The sequence below is a fragment of the Cynocephalus volans genome, chromosome 16 (genome assembly GCF_027409185.1).
Source record: "Cynocephalus volans isolate mCynVol1 chromosome 16, mCynVol1.pri, whole genome shotgun sequence".
Classification (NCBI taxonomy): domain Eukaryota; kingdom Metazoa; phylum Chordata; class Mammalia; order Dermoptera; family Cynocephalidae; genus Cynocephalus; species Cynocephalus volans.
In genome coordinates, this window is record NC_084475.1 from 15,294,855 (window position 1) to 15,320,581 (window position 25,727).

Consider the following 25,727-nt stretch of genomic DNA (forward strand, 5'->3'; position numbering starts at 1 on the left):
ATGCAAATGAGAAAGAGAAGGAAACTAAATCTTACTCCCTCAAAAAAATCAACAAACATCAAAGACAAACAATAAAAGAGGAAGAAAAGAAAAAAGATATTTAAAACACCCAAATGAAAATCAGTAAAATGCCAGAAGACAATACCTTTCAGTAACCCATAGTGTAAATGGACTAAACTCCCCACTCAAGACAGACTGATCGTATTAAGAAGCTAGACCCAACTATGTGCTGTCTTCAAGGCTCAGGTTCTCTCACTCACCCGCACAGGCTCATGCTCTGCCTCCTCCCACCACTCCAACACCCCACTCTTCAGCGCCCTGCGGCCACCGCCTCTGCCAACCACAATGGAAGAAGAAATCGCCACCCTTGTCATTGACAACGGCTCCAGCATGTGCAAAGCTGGCTCTGCTGGGGATGACGCCCCCCGAGTTGTGTTCCCCTCCATTGTCTTGCACCCTCAGCACCAAGGCATGATGGTGGGCATGGGCCAGAAGGACTCGTACGTGGGCGATGAGACCCAGAGCAACCGCAACATCCTGACCCTGAAGTACCCCATCGAGCACAGCATTGTCACCAACTGGGACAATATGGAAAAGATCTGGTACTACATCTCCTGCAATGAGCTGCATGTGGTCCCTGAGGAGGACCCTATGCTATTGACTGAGGCCCCCTTGAACCCCAAGGCTAACAGGGAGAAGATGACTCAGATAACATTCAAGAACTTCAACACCCTGGCCATGTAGATGGCCCTCCATGCCACGCTGTCCATGTACGCCTCTGGTCACACTCCTGGTATTGTCATGGACTCTGGAGATGGTGTCACCCACATGGTGCCCATCTATGAGGGCTAGGCCCTCCCCCGTGCCATCCTGTGTCTGGACCTCGCTGGGGGGGACCTGACCGACCACCTCATGAAGATCCTCATGGAGTGTGGCTACAGCTTCACCACCACGGCTGAGCGGGAGATTGTGCATGACATCAAGGATAAGCTGTGCTATGTTGCTCTGGACTTCAAGCAGGAGATGGCCACCGCTGCATCCTCCTCCTCCCTGGAGACAAGTTACGAGCTGCCTGATGGCCAGATGATCACCATCGGCAACGAGTGGCTCTGGGGTCCAGAGGCACTCTTCCAGCCCTCCTTCCTGGCTATGCAATCCTACGGCATCCATGAGCCCACCTTCAACTCCATCATGAAGTGTGATGTGGACATCTTCAAGGACCTGTATGTCAACACGGTGCTGTCTGGTGGCACCACCATGTACCCAGGCATCGCAGACAGGATGCAGAAGGAGATCACTGCTCTGGCACCCAGCACTATGAAGATCAATATCATCACCCCCGCTGGACATAAGTACCCTGTATGGATCAGTGGCTCCATCTTGGCCTCACTGTTCACCTTCCAGCAGATGTGGATCAGCAAGCAAGATTACGATGAGTCAGGCCCTTCCATCATCAACCACAAATGCTTCTAAGTGGACTGCAAGCTGATACATAGCATTTGTTGCATAAGTTAATTCTGAAGTATAAATTTGCTCTGGCAAATGTATACACCTCATGCTAGCCTCACAAAACTGGAATAAGCCTCTGAAAAGCAGTTTGTCCTTGAAGTTTGTATCTGATATCAACACTGGATTGTAGAAATTGCTGCTGATTTTGACCTTGTATTCAAGTTTCCTGTTCCTTTGGCATATGTTTAACACCCTGTACATATCTTTGATTTAAACCCTTAGTACACATGGCTCAGTCACTTGGTGGCTGAGTGAGAACATGGCTTATGGAGAAGTCCGTGGCTTGGTGAATCTGCATGACCATCAGTTTGTTGATCTGTGCAGGGTATTAACATGTCAGAGCCGACTATTCCAGGATTTCTCTAGAGACTGGCAAGAGTTCCTGAATCGGTTGTTGTTTCTGTCTTGCTAGTCTAACAGGGCTGGATGAATCGGAGCCTTAGGATCTATTTTCCTTTTCTTATCTGATGTTTTCCTGCCAGAACACCACAGGCTGTTACTTGCCTTGAGTTGGAAACTGTTTGCATTTACACCTGTAAATGTATTCATTCTTTTAATTTATGTAAGGTTTTTGTATGTAATTCTTAATTCCTTAAGAGATGACAACAAATTTTGGTTTTCTACTATTATATTAGAACATTAGGCCCCAGCAACACATCATTGTGTAAGGAAGAATAAAGTGCTGCAGTAACCCCTCCCCCCAAAAAGAGACTCATCTCACCTGTAAAGACACACACAGACTAATAGTGATGGGGTGAAAAAAGATATACCATGCAAATGGAAACCAAAAACAAGCAGAAGTTATTCTTATATTGGATAAAATAGACTTTAAGCCAAAGATGATAAAAAAAAGACACAAAAAGCCACTATGTAATGATAAAGGGATCTATCCAGCAAGAAAACATAACAATCATAACTACATATGCTCCCAACATCAGAGTACCCAGGTCTATAAAGCAAACACTATTAGACTTAAAGAAAGAGATAGACTCCAATGTGATAATAGTTGGGGACCTGAACACACCTCTCTCGGCACTGGACAGATCATCTAGGCAACAAATCAACAAACACAGGATTAAAACTACACTTGAAACCAGTTGGACCTGGTGGACATCTACAGAACTTATCATCTGACAACTACACAATATACACTCTTCTCATCATATGAAACATACTCCAGGATAGACCACATGTTAGGTCACAAACAAGTCTCAAAAATTTTTTAAAACTTGAAATCATTTCAAGTACCTTTTCAGACCACAACAGATTAAAACTAGAAATTGATAATTAGTGAAACTTTCAAAACTATAAAAATACATGGAAATTAAACAATAGTCTCCAGAATGACTTATGGGTCAAAGAAGAAATGAAAGAGGAAATAAAAAAATTTCTTTAAACTAATGAAAGTAAAGACACATCATGCCAATACCTGTGGGATACTGCAAAAGCAGTACTAAGAAGGAATTTTATTGCAACAATTATTGCTTTCATCAAAAGAATAGAAAGATCTCAGGAAAACCACCTAACGCTACACCTCAAAGAACTAGAAAAACACGAACAATCCAATCCCAAAATTAGTAGGTGGAAAGAAATAATTAAGATCAGAGCAGAACTAAATGAAATAGAGACCCAAGAAACAATACAAAAGATTAATGAAACAAAAACTTGGATTTTTGAGAAAATAAAATACACAAACCATCAGCTAGATTTAAAAAAGAAAGAAGAGAGAAGTCCCAAATAACAAAAATCAGGAATGAAAAAGGAGACATTGCAACTGATTCCACAGAATATGAAGAGTCATTAGAGACTATTATAAACAACAATACACGAACAAATTTCAAAATCTGCAGGAAATGGTTACATATGAACTACCAAGACTGAACCAAGAAGACGTAGAAAACCTGAACCAACCAATAACAAGCAATGAGATTGAAGCAGTGACCAGCAGTCTCCCAACAAAGAAAAGCCTAACACCGGATGGCTTTATTGCTGAATTCTATCAAACCTTTAAAGAGGAATTAATACCAATTCTCTTTAAACTATGTCAGAAAATTGAAACAGAGGCCATTCTCCCAAACTCATTCTTTTTTCTTTTTTAAATTTATTTTATTTATTGAATCAAAATCGATTATACATATTTTGGGGGTTGAACATTGAGATATGTTGATCAAACCAATATTACTAGCATATATATTGTTACAAATTGTAATTATTCTTTATGCCCCTCGTTCAATCTCTCCCGTGCCCCCATTCCCTCCCCCTCCCCACTCTAATTACCCTAGATTACTTCTCTTCTTCTGAAAGAATCATGGTTACTCTGTTGATTTGTTGCCTAGATGATCTGTCCAATGCTGAGAGATATGATTAGGTCCCCCAATATTATCGTAGAGCAGATGCTTCTTCTGTCACTCTGGAATGGACTTTGTGGAGAGAGACATCCTCTTCTTTTCTTTGAGTCTGCTGGTGACTCTCCTTGTGTGAATGCACTCCAGTGGTTGGTGGACCATTTGCATGGTGGTTGTGACATCTAGCCGCTTTCACAGCAGCCATGGTTATTGTGGTGACTGTCATGGGCCACCCACATGGAGGTGCTGTTTCTGGTATGCTCCTGGCACTGGCAGTATGCCTGGTTGTGGGGTGTGTCTGATCCCCTTCTCCATGTCTCTGGTCCCTGGGCAGGCCCCAAGTCACTGGCGCCATGTACCTGGTTGTGGGAGGTGTGTCTGGTCCCCTTCTCCATGCCTTGGGTCACTGGCTGAGACCCAAGGAGCTGGCTTGGTGTGCCTGGTTGGGGGATGGGGGTCCAGCCCCCTTCTCCATGCCCCAGGTCCCTGGGCAGGCCCCAAGGTGCTGGCACTGTGTGCCTGGTTGAGGGAGGGTGGTCTGGTCCCCTTCTCCATGCCTTGGGTCCCTGGGTGGGCCCTGAGGCACTGGTGCAGTGTGCCTGGTTGTGGGAGAGAGGTCCAGTCCCCTCATCCATGCCCCAGGTACCCAAGTGGGCACCGAGGCGCTGGTCTGGTATGTCTGGTTGTGGGAGAGAAGTCCAGTCCCCTTCTGCATGCTTTGGGACCCCGGGCAGGCCCCGAGGCACTAGCATGGCGTGCCTGGTTGTGGGAGAGAGGTCCGGTCCCCTTCTCCATGCCTTGGGTCCCTGGGCAGGCCCCGAGGTGCTGGTATGGTGTGCCTGGTTGTAGGAGGAGGGTCCGGTCCCCTTCTCCATACCTCAGGCCCCCAAGTGGGCTCCGAGGTGCTGGCATGGTATGCCTTGTTGTGGGAGAGAGGTCCGGTCCCCTTCTCCATGCCCTGGGTCCCTGGGCAGGCCCCAAGTTGCAGGCATGGTGTGCCTGGTTGTGGGAGAGAGGTCCAGTCCCCTTCTCCTTGCCTCAGGTCACAGGGTGGACCCCAAGGTGCTAGTGTGGTGTTCCTGGTTGTGGGAGGGGGAATCCAGTCCCCTTCTCTGTGCCTTGGGTCCCCGTGCTGGCCCCAAGGCACTGGCACAGTTTGCCTGGAAGTGGGAGTGGGGTCCGGTCCCCGGATCCAAGCCTCTGGCTCCCAGGAAGGCCCCAAGGTGCTGGTGGTGTGCCTGGGCCAGAACTAATTTTTTGTCCTTTGCTTCTAACACGGGGGAACTTCCTGTGGGAAACAGTAGTTGAGCTCTGTGGTTGAGCTAAATTGCTGCTTTGCTGCTGTTTCCCTAGGGAAGGCTTTTTGTGCAGCTCAGGGTTTAATGGTTGATCTTATAGGTATTTCCAGCTCTCCAGAGACCCAGTGGATCTGTGTTCTGTAGAATATCTGATCTGGCCCTGAGTTTTTTTTTGTTTGTTTGTTTTGTTTTGTTTTGTTTTAAAAAAGATGACTGGTAAGGGGATCTCAACCCTTGGCTTGATGTTGTCAGCACCATGCTCAGCCAGTGAGCAAACTGCCCATCCCTATATAGGATCCGAACCTGTGGCCTTGGTGTTATCAGCACCTCACTCTCCCAAGTGAGCCACGGGCCGGCCCTAGGCCTGAGTTTTTTTTATCAAACTGCACCCCATGCAATTCTGCATTCCTGACCATTCTCCTCTGAGTGGTCCTGTGTTGATTGGGGGTCAGGTCCTCTGTCCTTGCTGTGTCTCAGTGTTCTCCTGGTTTTCCCATCTCGCCCACTGCCCATGCTCCAAACACTTCCCATGAGACCAGCCCTGTGCTGGTCCCTTGCAATGACTCACTGGTCTCTGAATCGCTCCCTTTTTTCAGTTGTTCTGGCTCCTTGCTCCCGTGTGGGTCCACAGGAACCCTATTAGTGGTCTTACTGTCCTCAGGGCTGCCAAGACCCTCTTCTCCCCTGCAGTCTCCAAGTAACTCCATCTGAAGGGCACAGCTGCGGCTTCTGCCGGCTCCTGCTGCATGCGCTCATCAGCTCCAGACTTAAAGTGGCTGCAGCCCGAAACGCTCAGAGCATCTTTTTCTTTCTCTCATCGTAGTTTCTCCCACCTTCATGCACTCCATAGGTCTCACCTCCTCTTCCCCTGAGCTCCAGCAGCCCCAGCTTGGCTGATGTTACATTTTTATAGTTGTAAATTGGTTGATTTGTTGGAGAGAGTGACACTGGGAACTGTTTATTCTGCCATCTTGACCGGAACCCTCTCCTCCCAAACTCATTCTATGAAGCCAGCAACACCCTGATACAAAAACCAGACAAAGATATAGTAGAAAAAGAAAACTACAGGCCAATATCCTTGATGAACATAGATGCAAAAATCCTCAACAAAATATGAGCTAACAGAATACAGCAACACATCAAAATGATTATGCATCATGATCAAGTGGGATTCATCCCAGGGATGCAAGGATTGTTCAATAAACACAAGTCAAGAAATGTGATATACCACATAAACAAAATTGAGGACAAAAATTATATGATTATCTCAATAAACACAAAAAAAGCATTTGACAAAATTCAACATCCCTTCATAATAAAGACTCTCAGCAAGTTAGGTATAGAAAGAAAGTATCTCAAAACAGTAAAAGCCCTATATGAGAAACCCACTGCCATTATCAGCCTGAATGAGGAAAAGCTGAAAGCTTTTCTCTTAAGAACAGGAGCAAGAAAAGGATGTGCACTCTTACCACTCCTATTTAACATAGTACTAGAAGTACTAGCCAGAGCAGTCAGGCAAGAGAAAGAAATAAAGTGAATCCATACTGGAATAGACAAAGTTGAACTGTCCGTGTTTGCAGATGACATGATCTTATGTATAGAAAAACCTAAAGACTCTACAAGAAACCTCTTAGAGCTGATAAACAAATTTGGTAAAGTTGCAGGATGCAAAATCAACATGCAAAAATCAGTCGCATTTGAAAACTCTAGTAATGAACTAGTAGAAAAAGAAATCAGGAAAGCAAGCCTATTGACAATAGTCACCAAAAAATAAAATACCTAGGAATAAATTTAACCAGGCAGGTGAAAGATTGCTATAACAAGAACTACAAATCACTGCTGAAAGAAGTTAAAGAGGACACAAAAAGAAGGAAAGACACTCCATGCTTTGGATTGGAAGAATTAACATTGTGAAAATGTCTATACTACCCAAAGCAATCTACAGATTCCATGCAATCATCATCAAAATACCACTGAGATTCTTCATGAAATCTAAAAAACAATCCTAACATTCATGTGCAACAACAAAAGACCCCAAATAGCCAAAGCAATCCTGAGCAAAACAAAAAAGAAAGCCTGAGGCATAACACTACCTATCTTCAAACTATATTACAAAGCTATAGTAACCAAAACACCATGGTACAGGCATAAAAACAGACACTTGGACCAAGGGAACAGAATAGAGAACCCAGAAATCAACCCAGATACTTTCAGCCAACTGATCTTTGACAAAGGCAACAAGAACATACACTGGGGAAAAAACTGCCACTTCAATAAATGGTGCTGGGAAAACTGGACATCCATATGTAGAAGAATGAAACTAGACCTGTACCTCTTGCCTTATACCAAAATCAACTCAAAATGGATTAAAGACTTAAATATAAGACCTGAAACTATAAAACTCCTAGGAGAAAACATAGGGGAAACACTTCAGGATGTTGGAGTGGGCAAAGACTTTATGAATAAGACCCCCAAAGCATAGGCAACAAAGAAAAAAAATGGGATTTTATCAAACTAAAAAGCTGCTCCACAGCAAAGGATACAACATAGCAGAAAGACAACCTATGGAATGGGAAAAAATATTTGCAAGCTATGTACCTGACAAGGGATTAATATCAAGAATATATAAGGAAATCAAACAACTTAACAGTAAGAAAACAAGTGCCCCGATTAAAAAATGGGCAAAGGAGCTAAGTAGGGATTTCTCAAAGGAAGATACACAAATGTCCAACAGACACATGAAAAAATGCTCAACATCACTAAGCATCAGAGAAATGCAAATCAAAACCACATTGATATATCATTTCACACCATTTAGACTGGCCATTATCAAAAAGACAGAATCACAAGTGCTGGTGAGGATGCAGAGAAAGGGGAATCTTCCTACACTGTTGGTAGGACTGTAAGTTAGTGGAAAACAGTATGGAGGTTCCTCAAACAATAGATAGAACTGCCATAGGATCCAGCAATCCCACTGCTAAGAGTATACCCAAAGGAATGGAAATTGTGTTGAAGGGATACCTGCACTCCCATGTTTATCACAGCTCTGTTTACAACAGCTGAGTTGGAACCAACCTAAATGTCCAATGATGGACGACTGGATAAGGAAAATGTGGTATATATACACAACAGAATTCAACTCTGCCATAAAAAGGAATGAAATTCTGCCATTTGCAGCAACATGGATGACTTAGAGAGAATTATGTTAAGTGAAATAAGCCAGCACAGAAAAAGAAATATTGCATGCCCTCACCCGTAAGTGGGAGCCAGAGAGAACCAGAGAGAGAGAGAGAGATACAACAATTACAATAATTCCTTGAATTTTCAGAAAGGAGAGAATAGAACTGAGGCCACCAGTGGTGGGAAAGGGGGAGGGAGAGGGAGAGAAATTGGTAAAGGCTACAAAAAATGAATACATTGTATAATCATAAATATAGTATTTATCCTGATTTGAGCATTGTATATTGCACACAGGTATTGATATTCAATGCTGTACCCCACAGATATGTACAATCAATTATGTTTCAATTTTTTAAAATGGAAAAAAAAGACAATATCAACAGAGTAAAAGTGCAACCCACAGAATGGGAGAAAATATTTTCAAGTCATATGTCTAATAAAGGATTATATCCAGAATATAGACAGAACTCCTAAAACTCATGAGAAAAAAGCCAAACAGCCCAATTAAAAAATGAGCCAAGGACTTGAATAGACATTTCTCCAAAGAAGATATACAAATAGCCAATAAGTATGTGAAAAGATGCTCAACATTACTACTTATCAGGGAAATGCAAATTAAAACCACATGAGATATCACCTCACACCTGTTAAGATAGCTGTTATATATTTAAAAACAACAACAAAAGAAGAAAAAAACAGAGAAAAGAAAACAGAAAATAATGAATGTTGGTGAGGATGTGGAGAAATTGGAACCCTTGGGCACCAGTTGTGGGAATGTCAAATGGTGCAGCTGTTATGCAAAAGAGTATAGAGATTACTCAAAAAGTTAAAAATAGAGCTACCATATGATCCAGAAATCCCACTTCTGGGTATTTATTCCAAAGAATTGAAAATGGAACCTCAAAGTGATTCACACTCCCATGTTCATTGAAGCATCATCCACAATAGCCAAGAGATGGAAACAACCTAAATGTCCGTCCTTGGATGAATGGATAGAGAAATTGCAGTATATACATACCATGGAATATTATTCAGCCTTAACAGAGAAGGAAATCCTACCATATGCTACAAGATGGATGAACCTTGAGGACCCTATGCGAAGTGAAATAAACCAGTCACAGAAGGACGAATGCTGCACGATTGCACTTATATGAGGTAGCTAAAATAGTCAAACTCACGGAAGCAAAAAGCAAAGTGGTGGTAGCCAGGGGCTGCGGGGAGGGGATGGGGAGTTGCTGTTCAATGGGCCGAGTTTTAGCCACGGAAGATGAAAAAGTTCTAGAGAGCTGCTATACAACAATGTGCATGCAATTAACCATATTCTATGTACTGTGCATTTAAAAGTTTGTTCTTGGAGAAACTTGTGTTGAGTGAAACAAGCCAGGCACAGAGTGATAAATACATGTCCTCACTCATAAGTGGGAGTTGAGAGAGAAAGAAGGAAGGAAAGACAGACCTCGGTGGTGCATTGGACTTGCAGAGGGAAAGTGGGATGGGGGAGGAGGAGGGAGGTCAGGGATTAATTGGGTGGGGGACATGGGGAATAATCACAGTTGGTGGTGATGAATGTGCTGCTAGTATTGATCTGGCCATCATATCCTGGGCACAAGTGGTGACGGTCAGCTTTGTACTCCATGAATATTCATAACCAATAATTTTTTTAAAAGTTTGTTGAGGGCAGATTTCATGTTAAGTGTTTTTACCAAGATTAAAAATAAAGACAAAGAGCTGGCCGGTTAGCTCAGTTGTTTATAGTGCGGTGTTAAAACACCAAGGTGCAGGGTTCGGATCCCCATACTAGCCAGCAGCCCACTGCCACCCGCCCTTCCAAAAAAAAAAATCGGTTAAAAAAGAAGAAAGAACCTTGCAACCCAGGCCCTGGTAACGGGACTGACTCACTGTTACTGTTTTTGTTATTCTCTCTGTTGCCTCCTTCCTGGCTGGGCTGCTGCTTTTCCTGCCCCCACCCCCACCCCACCCCCAGCACCCTCTGGCTCTGAACTTCCTCTGTGATCAGGAACTTGTTCAAAAGCAAAGGCCCAGGGGAGGAAGGAAGCCACGGGGAAGGAGAAGTTGTGCTTCTCTCTCGGGGAAGGAGAAGTTGTGCTTTTCTCTTAAAAGAGCAATCCACCTGCTCTCTCTCCACTCCTCTCCCTTCTCTAACCTCTGATTACGATAAATGCCAAAATTGGCATGTGCGAAATCCTCGATAAATTCTAAAATTTGCATGTGTGGAATGCTCGTAGTCTGCAGCTATTTAAGGGCATAAGGCCTTCTGCTTCAGCCTCCTGATAGAAACACAATTGCTGGAAAATGCAATCCCAGCTCTAGTGGCTAATTTATTGATTTTCGTCTTTCTCCTTACCCCAAAGAGTGGGTGTATTAGGCAAGCTTGGCTTGTCAGCTTTTGTTAGAACCTCAAAGGGTATTTCTCAGAAGTGGGGGGGGGGCTGGGGGTGCAAGAGCGCGTGTGCTGGGGGTGACATTTCGGACAGACAGGCAATAGATGCCTAGTCTACTCCAGAGGATTCTCCTTAATGCAGTCTTAAGAATAACAACCCACCTACACCATCCCAAACAGAACACGGGATTCACTGAATTAATATTGAGAAACTGTAGGATAAGCATTGTCAGCAGCTTGGCAACCACCAATAGCTCCTCACCCATTTGAGCCCCCGCTCTCCCTCCCACAAAGCTGCAGCGTCATCCCTCAATCTGGCCAGATCTTCAGAGGGCTGGATCCAGGGACATATTCACAGAGGCCTCTGGGGCTGGTGGACTGTGGGTTTTGGTTCCCAACAGAATGACTCAGAGGGTCTTAGTCTGGTCACTTTGTGTCATATTCTTTCCTTTCTGGGCACTGTGGAATTTTCAGCTCCATCATAGGCCACATCCTAAACTAAGTTCAAAGTTAGAGACAGTTTGTCATTGACCGAAGCACAAGACTGGGTTATAGAGTCCCAGTGGGGAGCGGAGGCCCCAGGTACCATGCTGGGACCAGGAGATCCCCTTTCCTTTATCCCCTGCAGAGGCATCGTCCTTTTGCCCCCTGAGGCTGAGAATCAGGGCCCATCCGTTAGGACAAAGGGCAGGGGCAGGGTGGACACGTCCTCACGATGTTCAGGGGGCGCATTCAGACGTTTGCATATGTCTGTTTGCGTGGGGGAGGGGGGACAGGCATCGCAAATGGCACTGTTTCTCCTCACATGAAGTGAAACTCCCTAACCCATATGACACAAAGTGACCATATTCAAGGGTATTGTTGCTGTGGGTGAGGCATTTGAAAGAGACAACATCTTGTCCCTCAGACAGTTTTTATTATTGAGATTATTTAAACAAAATTACTTAGAAGAGACAACATCATTTCCTTTGGATGGTTTTCATTATTAATATTATTTAAACAGCATCATTTAAAAGAGACAACATCATTCATTGCCCTGAGACAGTTTTCATTACCGCCCTCCCCCACCTTGAGGTAGTTTTTGAGGCTCAATGGGGTCTTTGGGGAGAAGTCCCCGCAGTTGTGCTGAGGAGAGAAGCTCAGATCAGACTCCCACCCTGTGGCCCCCACGAGGTCCCCACCCTGAGAGCCGGGTGGGCCGGGAGCTTGGGGAGGCCCACGGAGGAGGAGAAAGCTCAGCACTGACCAGGGAGCCCTGTGGCCTCAGAGCAGCATCTCCCCTGGGGTGGACAGTGTCTAGCTCCTCACGCCCCAGAACCAGGACCTCACCCCAGAATCACCCTCGCCGTGTGGGGAGAGCATCAGTCACGAACACGAGTCATCCAAACCCAACTTGACTAGCTTGGGAAAAGCAGATTTTTGAAAAGCATGTATATCAGGCGCTCAGGCAAAGGTGCTGAGCTGGTCTCAGGCGTGACGGGAACCGAGGCCTGGGCGGGCCTCCCTCTCAGTTTCTCTCTCTCTGTTCTTCTGTCCCAGGCTCTGCACCAGAGTTATTCCAGCAGGGGGGACACGGCTGTCCACAGTTTGGTCTCCATCCCAATAGCTCCCAACTATGAGCCCCAACCCCCATGGGGTGGGGGTGGGGCATTGGCTCCCTGAAGAAGTGGGAGCAGGGTGCTGGCACCCCAGTTGCTGAGGACAAGCTGTCTGCATCCTGCTGACTCAGGGGGTTTTCTTCCACAGCCTGGGTCTCCCCTGGAAATGGGTCCAGGGCAGGAAGGCTGCTCGTCCATCTGTCTAAGGGGCTATGTCTTTGGTAGGAAGTTCAGAGGACAAGTTCGTGTGGACAGGCTGTTGATACTGCTCCTCGGAGACCTTCTGAGACCCCTTCAACCAGAGGACAGCACCAGCCATGATGAGCAAGATGGGTACCTTCACAAATACCAGAAGCATGTAGTGGGTCCTGTGAGAGGAGACACAGCAATCAGGGCCCTAGTCCCCTTCAGACCCTGCCAGACCCCATCCTGACACTGTGGAGCCATCAGCCAGCTCGGCAAAGCCTGTGACCCTGGGCCTGGCAGCCCCACTCTGAAGACCCCCATGAACCTCCTCCATGATGCAACCATGAGGGTTTTTCTGACAGTAACATCAGCTGATTTTGCACTGGGCCCTTTTTCCTTTCTAATTTTATCTTCTGGGACTCCCCTTAGCCCCATATCTCAGCTCAGTAGAAGCACCTGGAGGTCACCAAATACAGGTTGTGCTTTACTGCCTCTCTTCCTGCTAATGCCAGTTCCAGGTTGGTAAATCACCCACCCTGTTCTGTGTCGCTTGATATCTTGCACCATGGAGGTTGGTACTTTATCTCCCCTAGGCACCCCCAAGGCTACCAATGCTTTTTTGTTGACCAGCTGAATGGGTGGATGATATGTGCACAGAAGAGCTCTGCAGAGCAGTTTTCTGGGGAGAGCTAGAACAGGAAGGTGGTGGTGAGAAGTAATGGGGTGAGATGGAGAATGGGCTTGAAGCCTTGACTCTGGCTATAGCAAGTGCTGGCATCTGGTGACAGAACACGGACAGAAGTCCCCAGGCTTGGCTTTCCCGTAGGAGGGACCCCAGGTAGGATCAGGAGAAAGGGCCACAATCACTCACCTCTTGTAGAAGACAGAGGACACCCCCGTATTGTTGCTGCCAAACTGTTCAGAAGGCAGGGTTGCTTCCACTGTGGGCAAAGTCGGCCACACGTTATTGGCACAGTCGGGGGTTCTCGCATGGCTCACAAGCCACCCCCACCCTGCCAGCCCTCACCAGGAGAAATCCTTCCCCTGGAGTAGGAAGCTTTGTCTCTTTGGGTAGAGTTCCTTGGGCTTCTGTTGAGTCCTCTGAATCACAACACACAGTCATTTTTCCATCATTTTCAGGTGTGGCAAGAAGAAATAAAAATTAGGTAGGAGCGAGCACTGTAGTTTATTCTAGGGGGAGAAATAAGTCTTTTCATGCTCTCTTTCCAATTACCCTTGTAAGTGGGACAGATGGGGGTGGTGGGGAATCCCTGGTCCTTTCCACTTGAGTCGTGTCTGAGCAGGGCTCAGGAACAGAAAGTTCTGAAAATGGGGCATGCAGTTTTTGTAGTGGTAGGGGGGAGGAGGACTCCGGAAGGCTGGTGAGTAAGATAGTGTATTCTGGTTAAATAGTGAACAATGACCAAGAGGAATGAAACATTTTTATGAGAAACTATGTAGGCAATTTATGGTGAGCAGTTTGGTCTCGGACTCCTGAGACCAGCTTGGCACTGCGCATCCATGACCTGCCAGTTATCTTATGAGTCCTAGGCTCGAAGAACTCCTTTCTCAAAGGTCCCAGGCTTTGGTAGCTCCTGGCTGAGCTCCGGGTGATTCCAGTCATAACAGCTCCTCTGGAGACTGCTGTTCATCTTACAGGCTGGTACCCTGTGGGTCCCCCACCCCAGGCCCTGAAATGCCTTTCTCCCTAAGGCTTCACATTGGGCACATATTTAGCCTCTCTGTCCCTTGCTCTCGAGTCTTACTCAATCCCTTTTCTTTCCCCACGGATTTTCTTGGCTTCCCCTACTTGGCAGCCCCGGGGAAGTCTTGCTCGGGTGACCCTTTGTGAACTCCACTTTCCCCGGTGGCAGCCTCTGTGTCCGATCCTAACAACACATGGGCTTATTCCAAAGCCAGCTTTGTCTGTTTATACATAACCATCCAACATGTCTGAGTGGACACTGGGTTGAGGAATGACTGGACACACATGTGCTGGGTGGACGTGGAGATGGTCTGTTTCTCAGGCACCAGTGACAACAGCAGGAAGACCCCAGCATCCCTCAATGGGGTCTAAGACACAGAGGAGACACCAGGGCAGCTAGAGAGGTCCCTGAGGTTGACTCAACGGTTGAAATCTTTAAGCGTCCACTGTTAATCTGTGCACCTCCCTGGGCCTTTCTTACCTTTCTTGCTCTTACAAAGCCAGAGAAAGTAGAGGAGGGGGTGGCTGGGGACCCAAAGAGAAGATGCACTGTAAAATGCCCAGGATCACTTTGGGTTGGCCAAGTTCCTGGGATTCAAACTGGGACCCTCCGGGCTGCCCCACATCCCCACTACCCCAGGTAATGACAGGTCCAGGGTGTGAGTACCAGAACACAGACCACTTCCTAGAGTGATGCTCCGGGACCCTCTGCAGACATCTGAGGCCCACTGGGGCTCCAGTGAGGAAATGTGAGGCTTCCAGGGCTGTCCAACTCCGGAGAACAGGGCTGGGCCATGGGCCACCGAAGCCAAGGTCCACGCCCCTGCCCCCACTCCAAGCCCTGCCAGCCCAGCTGTGCATCAGCTGGACTTTGGAAAGACCTCAGGCACTGTCATGGGAATAGTAGTGCTGGGCTGCTGCTCTTCCTCAGTTTCTCCCATCCCAGCTCCCCATCCTTCTGTCTGTCTCTCTGTCTCTTAGGCTGTCAGTCATTTCCCTTCAGCCCATGCGGAGGAGTGGGAAGAGCGCTGACTTTCTCAGTCCCAGTCACCAGGGCCACAGCATAGATGAGAAAGCTCTTACCTGGGTCAACAGTCACTTTAACTTGGGTCCCGCAGTCAGTTCCAGTCCTCTCAATCCCACACCAGTAAGTATCTGTGTCATCTCGCCTGAGCCCCTTCATGGTCACTGAGAACGAATGGTCTCTGTGATTGTCCCTGATGGACACACGGTCACTCTTCTCCTCCTGCTCAGACCCTCTGGTTTGAATGAGGATGTTGCAAAATCTCCAGATCTTCCCTCTACACCACCACTTCTTGTAGGTCTCCCAGCCTGGGTTGTAGTGACACTGCACGGTCACCGACCCCTGCTCCCGGGCTCTGACGGACTTTGGGCCTTGGATAGAGAAACAGCCTGGAAAACAGAATCTCAAGATACAGACCCCACCACCCTGAAACAAGCCAAAGTTCAGGGACTGGATGGGGGCCCCTGGCCTTCCCAGCCACCCCCTAACACCCCTGACTCCTCCCCGCGTCTTCCTCAGCCCAGCCTCCCACTGGCTTCCTAGAGACGATGCTCTGGCGCCTCCCAGCCTTACCTCCCTAGGCCTGCTTGCAGCCTGTGACACCCTGACACCCTGTCACCGTCTTTCCTTGTCCTCTCAACAATGTTCTCATCTTATCTCCTCCTTCTCTGACTTCTTTGCCTCCGAATCCTCAACCAATTCCCCTGGCCGTCTTCTCTCTTTAAATCTAGGTGTAACCAGTGATGTGTTGGTAAATATTTAATGATCAGCCCTCTGGGGGAAAAAAGATCTCTGCCTTGTAACATTTGCCAATTTCTGTAATGAAAATCCTCCCACCACAGTTGATGTCAGTGTGATGTCACTGGACTCAGAGCTGGGGGAAGATGCCCAAGACCAGCACTTGTCTGCCAGCATGAGCCTGCTCACGCACACAGGGGGTAACCAGGGTCCTCTCTCCAGCCTGCACCTGGTCTCACTTTACATGTGCCCACAGATGGATTCCCTCTATTTCTATGGTTTCAATTGTTGCCTGTATCCTGTTGATTCCCAAATCCATATTTGTAGCCCAACTTCTCCCCTTAGCTCTAGCCCACCATTTATAAATACACACTGGATATCTCTACCCCAAATCCAATAGTTACAGAACTGAATGCACTGCCTCTCACACCCCAAACCTACTCTCCTTCAGCACCTCCTCTCTCTAGTGGGGGATTGGATGTGGACAGACTGACAAAGACAAGATAGGACTGAACGAGTTAGATACAATGTAAGTTGAACGGGTGTCCTGTCATCCTGTTGGTTGACTCCAGTTAAGCTGACTGTGTTCAAATATGCTCTTTCCTTGGCAACAACCACTTATTCCTTAATCATAGGGAAGTGGCTAAAGGGCCAGAGAACCACAGCAGAAGCTTCTCCTCTGACCATCTCTTGGCCACAGAGCCTCAGACCCAGCCTGGGGGTCTCTGCAAGTGGAGGGAGCCAGGCCCACTGCTCCAGGCAGGTGCTGCCTGCTCCTCACACCTCGGACCTTCTCCCTGAAGCTATTTTAGTTTAGTTGAGGTTTGCATTTGTGGTTGACAGAATCATGCCCCCCATAGATGCTGATATCCTAATCCTCAGAACCTGTGAATATGTCCCCTTACATGGCAAAAGGGACTTTGCCATTGTGATTAAGTTAAGGAGTTTGACATGAGATTGTCCTGGTTTATCTCGGTGGATCCTTATAAGTAAAAGAGGGTTGAAGGAGAGTTAGATTTGAAGATGTTGTGCTGTTGGCTGTAAAGATGGAAGAAGGGGCCACAAGCCAAGGAAAGCAGATGGCCTCTAGGCTCTGGAAAAGGCAGCAAGAAAACAGATTCTCCCCTAGGGCCTCCAGAGGGAATGCAGCCCTGTCCACACCTTGATTTTAGTCAGTAAGATCATTTTGGATTTCTGATCTTCAGAACAGTAAGATAATGGATTTGTGTTGTTCTAAGCCACTGAGTTTGTGGTGATTTGTTACAGCAGCAATAGGAAATTAATTTAGTATCCCATCAGCAGAACCAGCTTCATGCTCTTTGGACCAACAACTCCACTACTGAACCTAACTAGGGAACTTGGTGTGTTCTTTGGTCCTGTCCTCTCCTTCACTCTCCACAACTGATTTGTAATCAATTTAGTTAGCTCAGCCTTGGAAATGCTCCTCACAATTACTCTTTTTTCAGTCTCTGCTGTCCCTGTCCATGAGGACGGCACACACAATGTAGCAGGAGAATGGCCATGCTGCTTTCTACCCCACAGGTTGTGATAAGATTTGGATGTGTGTTAAACACCAGACACGGTTGCTCCGTCAGTGGCAGCTGTAATGGGTCAGGACCTCACCTGGTGCCCAGACCATGTCAATAGCATCCAGAGAGGTTTGTGCAGCTCCAGCAGCCTCCCCTCTCCTCTCCTCCCCATATCACTGCCTGAGGGACGCGCTGAGACTGTCCCTTCTTCCCTCTCTGCCGCACTTGGCTGTGAGCACTTAAAACCCATCAGGGCCTCTTCTGCAGCCACTCCTCATTGCCTCAAAATGATTTCAAATGCTTTAGTTTGGAATTGAAGTCCTTTTACAGTCTGGGTCCAAGTTCTCTGTCCAGCGCCACCCCCAGCCCCTCCCTGCCCCTCTCTCTGGACTATAACCCACTTCCGCTTTTCAATTCCCCCGCTCCTGATGTGCCCTCCAGGCTCGTGTACTTCCTTCCACTGGAACTCCTTCTCCAATGCCCGCCCTTCTGCCCGTCACCTTCGACACCTCCTTCAAGGCTCAGGCTCCTTTGCAGACTTTTATCCCCCTTCCCAGTTGCTACCTCCTGTCAACTTTCATGGCACTTTTTACGGAGCCTGAAAGCCACATGGGTATTTTATTACCAGCAGTGGTCTCTCTTTCTGTCTCTCTTGCTAGGATGCTCCCTCCCAAAGAACAGAGTTTGTGTGTTTATTTTTCTCTCTCTCTTCTCCACCCTGGTGTCTTGCTCAGTGTCTGGCTCATGGTAGAAACCAAGAAAGTTAATGACTGTTTTCGAAAAGAAGCAATCGCCATGATTTTGGACATAATCATTTCAATTCTAGGATTAGCTATAATTTCCATACCCATGGACAACAGAGTATAAGGATGTTAATTGCAGGAGTAATGTAATAGTAAACACTGGAGATAAACTCAAATGCCATCAATGGAGGATTGGGCTAATAAATTATGGTCCATCCATAATATGGTTAAAAAGAAAAAGACAAATCTCCAGACAATGATAGGAAAGATGACTAAGATATATTATTATTAGGTTAAAAATAGTTGCCTAACAGAGTGCATACAATTCCTTTTTTGTGGTTTTTCTATAGTTCATGCATAGGGAAAAAAATCTGAAAATATGTGTTCTAAACTTTTAAAAATAGTTAGCACTGAGATTGGGTTTTGTGGAGGAAATTCTACTTTGTAAATCATATGTTTCTGCTATGTTGAAATGTTTGTAAGGTCATTAACTGATAAAACGACAAGAAATAATTTTAAAAATAAAAAAGGGGTCAATTAGGAAAAGAGTTGCCAAAAAGACAGCAACTGCTGTAAATTAAAATCAAATGGAGGAGTCAACAGATAGGGTCATTTTCTTTCTTAAAAGAAAAATAACACAGCTGCCATAGAAAGCAGGGGCTCATATAGATTGTATTTGCCAGACAGAAGGAAAGAAACATGGCTGCATCCCTCAGTCCCAGCATTAGTGACATACTGTGACTGCAATGCACTTATAATGTGATTGGGCCCATTTTAAAAATATATGAGGGTTTTACAAACACAGAGTATGATGATGGAAGTATTCATTAGGTCTATATGTATTATCTAGAGTTGGTCAGAGGAAGATGGGGACAGAGATGATCAGAGCAGAACTCAGGGGAATGTGGCTGAAGGGTTTTTAAAAGTGTAGGCTGTTTAAATTTCAGTTTTTCATTTTTGTGACTCTGAGATGTAGACTTTCTCCTTTGTGTCAGTCCTTTGGGGAAATTTGCCCCAGGTGCAAAGTCCTTGTGCAAAGGGTCTTGCCTCAGAATTGGGAACATGGTCTGTGATGACAGAGCCAAAGGCAGCAGAGGGCAGAGCTCAAGTTGCAGACACTAGAGAGTGGCACCGGGTTTTCCCTGGATGAGGGATGGGGCTTGTGCCCATCTTACTCTGCCCATGGGGCAGGACATCTCTGCTGACATCTGGGTGTGGTAATGGCAGCTCAGGCTTTGAGGAGTCATTTCTGAGATACATATCTGGCCATCCTTGCATCACTTAACCAGCAGGGAGAACAGAGTTTGTTCTTGCACGGGCAAACATTGCTGAGCACCCGCTCTCCGCCAGGCCCCATCCAGGTGCCCTGCCTTCCCCTCGGGGTGTTTGGGGATCACGTGACCAAGCAGGTGCGAGAACATCCTGCCAGAAGCTGGGTCATTCTGACTTTACCCCATCTGTTTTGCTCCTTCTTCCACTTCACAGAAATAACTAACCCTAGAGTGGCTAATGGCAATCTGTTGAGGGAAACTTGCAGGGTGGTTTTTCTTCCACCCTTGACGGACTTCACACCCTTCTCATATCAAGTCACAGAGTTGGATGAGGAGGGTCCCTCTATCCTGTCTCTGTAGGACCTCACACTCTCCAAGCCACAGAGCAGCCATGGCGTGGCTCAGCCTTCACCTGGGGGAGAGGAGTGTTTGTGCGGGTTGGTGCGTATGCAGGGGACCGCAGGAGACTGTGTGTGCATGCCAGTGTGTGTTAACTCTGCGTGTGTGTTCTGAGCGTGTGCGACTGTATGTGTGTGTGTATGAGTGCAAGTTTGTGTATGAGGGAGACTGTGTGTGGCTGTGTGCAATGACATGTCATTTTGTGTCATGTGTGCAAGTGTGTGAGCATGAGTGTGTCTCTGTGACTGTATGGGTGTGAATGCATATGAGAGTGTGACAGTAGAGATGTGCATGGGGTGTGACTGCGTGTGGGCATGTGCCTTTGACCCCACTGTGTGAGCGTGTGGTGTGCATGCATGTGAGACTGTGTGAGCCCAGGCACAGTTCACCCACACCTTCTCCTTGGCCTCCAAGTGAACTGGATGTTGGGATTAAGAGAGAAAACAGTCGGTGTCCCTGAACTCAAATAAAAACCTGGAGCCCAGGGGTGATGCCGACATTCAGACTGATGTCCTTTGTGAATTCTGGGCCATGTGGAGTCCTGTCTAATTACTATAGCCACTGTTCTAACAGCCAATCTACCACTATCATCCTGGACTTTATCATCATCACTAAAATCAACAGCAGCAGCAATAATTCGGGGCATGCCCACAGCCCTTATTCACTTATAACCAATCTGAATAGTAGAGTTCTGCAATCTTAGAGCTAGAAAGGACCTCCAGGACTCTTATGTATTTATTCATTTATTCATTCATTCATTTTTATTTATTTATTTTGGCAGCTGGCTGGTATAGAGATCCAGATCCTTGACCTTGGTGGTTGTAACATGGCACTTTAACCAGCTGAGCTAACTGGCCAGCCCTAGAACTTCTAATTCACAACAGAAATCCAGGCTTTAGTACAATAAGGGGCTTGCTCAGATCATGGGATCTCGGAACTCAGGTCTTAGAACTGGGGTCTTGGAACTCCCTGGCTGTGCTCTTTCCTGCAGTCCCACAAGTAGATCAGTCTATTTGTGCCAGATGGTCAGTCCCCAGGCCCCAGAGAGGACTGTATGACTCACACAAATTGTACACTCTGCAAAATTCCAAATTGTCCCCTGATGCTCTCTAGTGTCCACAGAGGTTTCCCACGGAGAGGGAGAGATACTCTAGCCTCTCCCATCTCCCATCTGGGTTCCTGAGCAGTTTTCTCTTTGAGAACCACAGTTCCTGGGCGTGGTGTCTAAAGCCCTTCATAATTTTGTCTTTTGCATTTCCAACCTCATGTCCAACCAGTAGAAGTCATCCTGCACACAGAGAGCTCCTTCTGCGTGAGGGCACCATCCTTTCTAAGCCTCCATCCTCTGCACAAGTGGTCCCCTCTCCCTGCAATGTACTTCCCTTTGCTCTGCTTAAAGGCTAATCCTCTTCCTTCAAGACTCATCAAATGGACAACCTCTGTGAGGCTTTCTCTATCTCCCCTGGCTGGAGCTGCTTTGTCTTCTGAGCATACCTCAGTCAATATCTTATCACAGTCCTGCCACTAGTGTTGTTTAAGTGTGTGTCTCACCTACTACACCATCTGGGGTTTTCTTTATGGCTAGTCCTATTTCTCTTTTCCTTTCATGTGTTGGGGGACTGATGCACACCTGGCATGGTGTAGGACCCCTGTGTGTTTTTGCTGAGTGAATTAACAAAGCTGCTTTTCATTTCCCTGGATGCAGCAGCTTCCCTTGAATCTGGGGCAGATGCCCTCTGCCCCCTGCCCTGCCCTGTAGTACCAAGCCCCCGAGGTCCCAGCACACTCACCTGGGAGGCTGAGAAGAAAGAGAGCTGGGGGCAGCCACATGGTCCTGCCTCTTCGTCTCCTTGCCTTTCCAACCTACAACCAGCAGCAAACACAGATCCCAGCTGGATTCTAAGCTCTGCCCGAGCCCTGGCTGGCACCTTCTGCTTGTCCAGACCGCCTTTGAACTTCTCACGCTTTCACTTCCTTTTATAGAGTGGCTATTTCCTGCTTTTAATTATTCAGCAAAAAGCATGTTATTCCTTGGCAGGGCAGCGTCACAGGGCATGAACATCCTCACTAGGTAGGAAAGAGGAGGCGAGGGGGCTATGCAGAGTGGGGAGGATAAGGGAGAGATGAGCCCGCAGGAATACTGGGGGGTCCATCTGACCTATCAGGCCTTGGGTTCACAGAGTGCAACACTCCAGGTGTGACCTCCAGAAATGGTTCTACACTATAGTGATGGGTCCCAGCAGAAAGGATCCTCCAACTCAGGTGTCAGGTGGGCTGTGCTTGGCATACCTGGAGATGCATGCATTCAGGTGTTATAGCCAAGTGCATAAAAATGAAGACTAGGGGGTCAGACAGATGCGGGCTCTAACCCCACAAGTACAACTTATAAGCAGTGTTGACTGTGGACAACTTACTTAACCTCCCTCAACTTCAGTTTTTATATCTACGAATTGGGCTTATAATAATTCTTGTGAGAATTAAATGAAAAATCGTATGTGAAGTTCTGAGGACAGAGTCCTAGAATAGACTTAGCACTGTATATTATTAGTAGTACCCTGCCCCAAAACCTTAGCCCCTAGATGAAGAGTAGGTTAAAATAAGCCCAGGGCAAGGAGCCAAAAGAAGGCCAGTGGACTGGATTTCTTCAGTAGTAATAAGACAAATAACCTAAATGATTTATTTATCTTCATTTATAATCCAACAGCTAAAACTCTTGAAGAACAGTTTTGGGAAGTGGACAAGGGTATTTCTTTCCAGATCTCCAGAGCCAGCCATGGAGGAAGGGACTCTCCCTGGAAGTTCTGTAGTTGGGGTGACTCAGGACACACATAGGAGAACTGAGGGAAAGAACGGGACTCAATCCTGTACTGAGAAAGACTGGGGCACCTGGATAGCACTGGGAAATAGCTAAGAGGTCTGGGACATGAGCCTCACTCAGGTCTTCTCAGACAGGTTCAGGCCAGGCCATTGACCCACCATCTTTATTTCTCTGGGAAGCTGGAGCAAGTTTGCTTTAGTATCAAAAATTAATATTATCCATCGTATTAATAGAATAAAGGGAAAAAAACACATACTCATGTAAATAGATGCATGAAAGCACTATATAAAATCCATTACTTTTCATGATAAACTAGGAATCAAAGGGTTTCTGTAAGCAACCAATTACAACCAATAGCAAATTATTAACAGTCTTCCCTTTAAAATCAGGAAGAGTATAAGGATGCTCAAAATACCACTTGGATCCAACACTTTGATTAGCCTGCACAATACAGCAAGAAAAAAGAAACAAAACATGAGAATTGGAAAGAAAGAAACAAAACTCTAAATTATTATAGTTGAATTAATAGTTTATATATAAAACTGAAAAGAATTACTAAGATTTAAATAGGGTTGCTAAATATTTAGCATATATATAAAGAACATACAAAGATCAGTTGTTTATCTACAAACATGCAATTACTTAAAAATGCAATAAAAATAAAAATATGTTGAAAGACAAAAATCACATTACTTAGAAATTTAAAGTGGGTCCCCAGCATCACTCTGTCCCACAAATCAACCAATTTACAAGTATAAAAAAGCAACTGCAGCCAAGCTGGGGATGCTAGAGCTTAGGGGAAGAGGAGGAAAGACCTACTAGTGCATGAAGGCAGGAGAAGCCACAGTGAGAGAAAGAAAAGACCGCTCCAACTGTTTCAAATCCCAGTAGCTTCCAGGCTAGAGCTGCTGAGCGCACAGAGCAGGAGCTGACAAAAGCCACAGCTGTGCCTTTCGGATGAGGTTGCTTGGAGGTCGCAGAGGAGAAGAAGGCCTTGGTGGCCCGCAGGCCAGCAAGACCTCTAACAGTGTTCCTCTGGACCCACATTGGAGCAAGGGTCCACAGCAACTGAAAAAAAGGAGCCACTCAGAGGTCAGTGAGTCATCGCAACGGACTGGTGCACAACCTGTCCCATGAGGAGTGTTTGGAGCATGGGCGGTGGGGGAGCTGTCCCAGAAGAACACCGGGACAGAGCAAGGACAGCTGATCTACCCCTCAATCGGTACAGGACCACTCAGTGGAGACTGGTCAGGAATATAGAACTGCAGGGGGTGCAGTTCGCTGAAAAGACTGAGGACAAGACCAGAGTTTCCACACAACCCAGGTGCACCAGGTTTCACTAGACCTGGAAGTTCCTATAAAGTCAACCATTAAAATCTGAGCTGCACAAAAAGCCTTTCCTAGGGAAGCAGCAGCAAAGCAGCAATTTAGCTGGGAATGAGGGGGTGCCACAGGCCTCGATCCTGCCCCTCCTCTTCCTCCTTCCTCCATCCCACTTCCTCCCCCTTTCCCCTCTCCCCCTCCCTCCCAACTCTGCAACAACATCATAGAATGTAAAAAATACATACATTAATTAAAAAGAAAGAAATTTAAAATGATATTAATAAAAATAAATTACATAATTCTGCTCATATAAAGTTCAAAAATAAGCAAAGCTAAACAATTAGTCTTTGGAAATACACAGGCGGATATATGACAAAACCCTTAAAACAAGGAGATGATGAATATAACATTCAGAATGTGGGTCTCTCAGAGGAGAATAGAAAAAGAAGGCACATATGATCAAGACCACCTTTGGCATTTCATATATATTAATACTGTGGCGGGAAGGTGGTCACACAAGTGTTGAAGAGTATTCTCGGTTTAATTTGTGTGTATTTAGTAGGTACATTCTTTTGTATGTGTGATACATCGCAGGGAAAAGTCTCCAGAAAAGTTTACATAGTATTCTGATACAAATAAGGGCTGATTGGACAGAAGGCCATGCCCATACACCAGTGGGGCTGCGTTGCTTGGCTGTCGATGGGCATCAGGGCTACTGGTTCTCACAACCCATTTGACTCTGGCTCCACCTAGAGCGCCTCTGAGGCCTGTTCACCCAGAGGACAGCCCCGAGCATGCTCAGGAGCAGGGGCACCTCCAGGATGACCAGGAACATGAAACGGACACTGCTGAGCAGGGACCTGTAGGGGTAGACAGAGTGACATTGAGCTGCCTCCTCACGGGGAGGTCCTGGTACCCTCCACTTTCCCCCTGTCCCTTATGCCCAGGTCCTGTGGCCCCTACAATGCACATGAGGACCAACCCTGGACAGGGCAGCCCTATATGAAGGACCACTGCCCATTAACTGTCATCTTAAGAATTGCCCTTGAGTCTTAGAACTGTGGACATAGGAAGGGCACAGCCATGAGTTGATGTGAGGGGACACCCAGGGATCTTGGCAGGATCTACATCCAGAAGGATTTCTATCTAGACCCTCTGCATTTAGGGGTACTCCTTCTGGAATACAGGAATCTATACTGTGGTCATGCATTTATTGTCAGTATTTCCCTAAGGGCAGGGGCTGGCTTTGTCTGGTTCACAGCGAGTAACTGGTGCGTGCCCTGTGCCTGCCCAACATCTTCCTGTAAAATGAAGTGGTTATGATGGAATGAATGAATGACCCAGCTGAGGTCCTGCCTTGGAGGAATGGGTTCTTCAAAATGGGGTGACACTTGAGACCAGGGCTGGGGAGGGAAGCACGGGAGAGTGCCAGGGCCACCAGACCCTGAGAGCATCTGCTCCCTGCCCTTGCCTGGGTGGGGCTGAAGGCTCGTCTGCAGGACATCTGCACTCTCTCCTCCCTCTGCCTGGAACACCCTTTCCCAGAGCCCAGGGCCTGCCCCCCGCCACCAGTCCTGCAGGTCCCCACTACACATCCTCTACTCAGTGAGGTCTCCCTGATCATTGTGTGTAAATAGCCAGCCCACCACCCTCCAGCACA

At 46.7% G+C, this 25,727-nt stretch overlaps 1 protein-coding gene and 1 pseudogene across 1 annotated transcript; one reads left to right on the top strand and one right to left on the bottom strand.

Moving 5' to 3' along the window:
• Window positions 1-345: 345 nt before the first annotated feature.
• Window positions 346-1,473, top strand: LOC134364579 (actin, cytoplasmic 2-like; annotated as a pseudogene).
• Window positions 1,474-12,533: 11,060 nt separating this feature from the next.
• Window positions 12,534-21,756, bottom strand: LOC134364452 (CMRF35-like molecule 7). The gene is made up of 3 exons (XM_063080370.1): window positions 21,717-21,756; window positions 15,256-15,635; window positions 12,534-12,728 (listed from the first exon to the last, which is right to left on the bottom strand). Exons 1-3 carry the CDS (start codon window positions 21,754-21,756, stop codon window positions 12,534-12,536), a joined length of 615 nt encoding a protein of 204 aa, XP_062936440.1.
• Window positions 21,757-25,727: the final 3,971 nt, after the last annotated feature.

What these genes read in the sequence shown, in the direction of transcription:
- LOC134364452 (XM_063080370.1), bottom strand. Translation starts at nt 21,756, where the DNA reads ATGTGGCTGCCCCCAGCTCTCTTTCTTCTCAGCCTCCCAG. An exon ending in CTTTCTTCTCAGCCTCCCAG is followed by an intron (nt 15,636 to 21,716) that starts GTGAGTGTGCTG and finishes TCTGTTTTCCAG; the next exon opens with GCTGTTTCTCTATCCAAGGC. An exon ending in TGGTGACTGGGACTGAGAAA is followed by an intron (nt 12,729 to 15,255) that starts GTCAGCGCTCTT and finishes GAAGGGGACTAG; the next exon opens with GGCCCTGATTGCTGTGTCTC.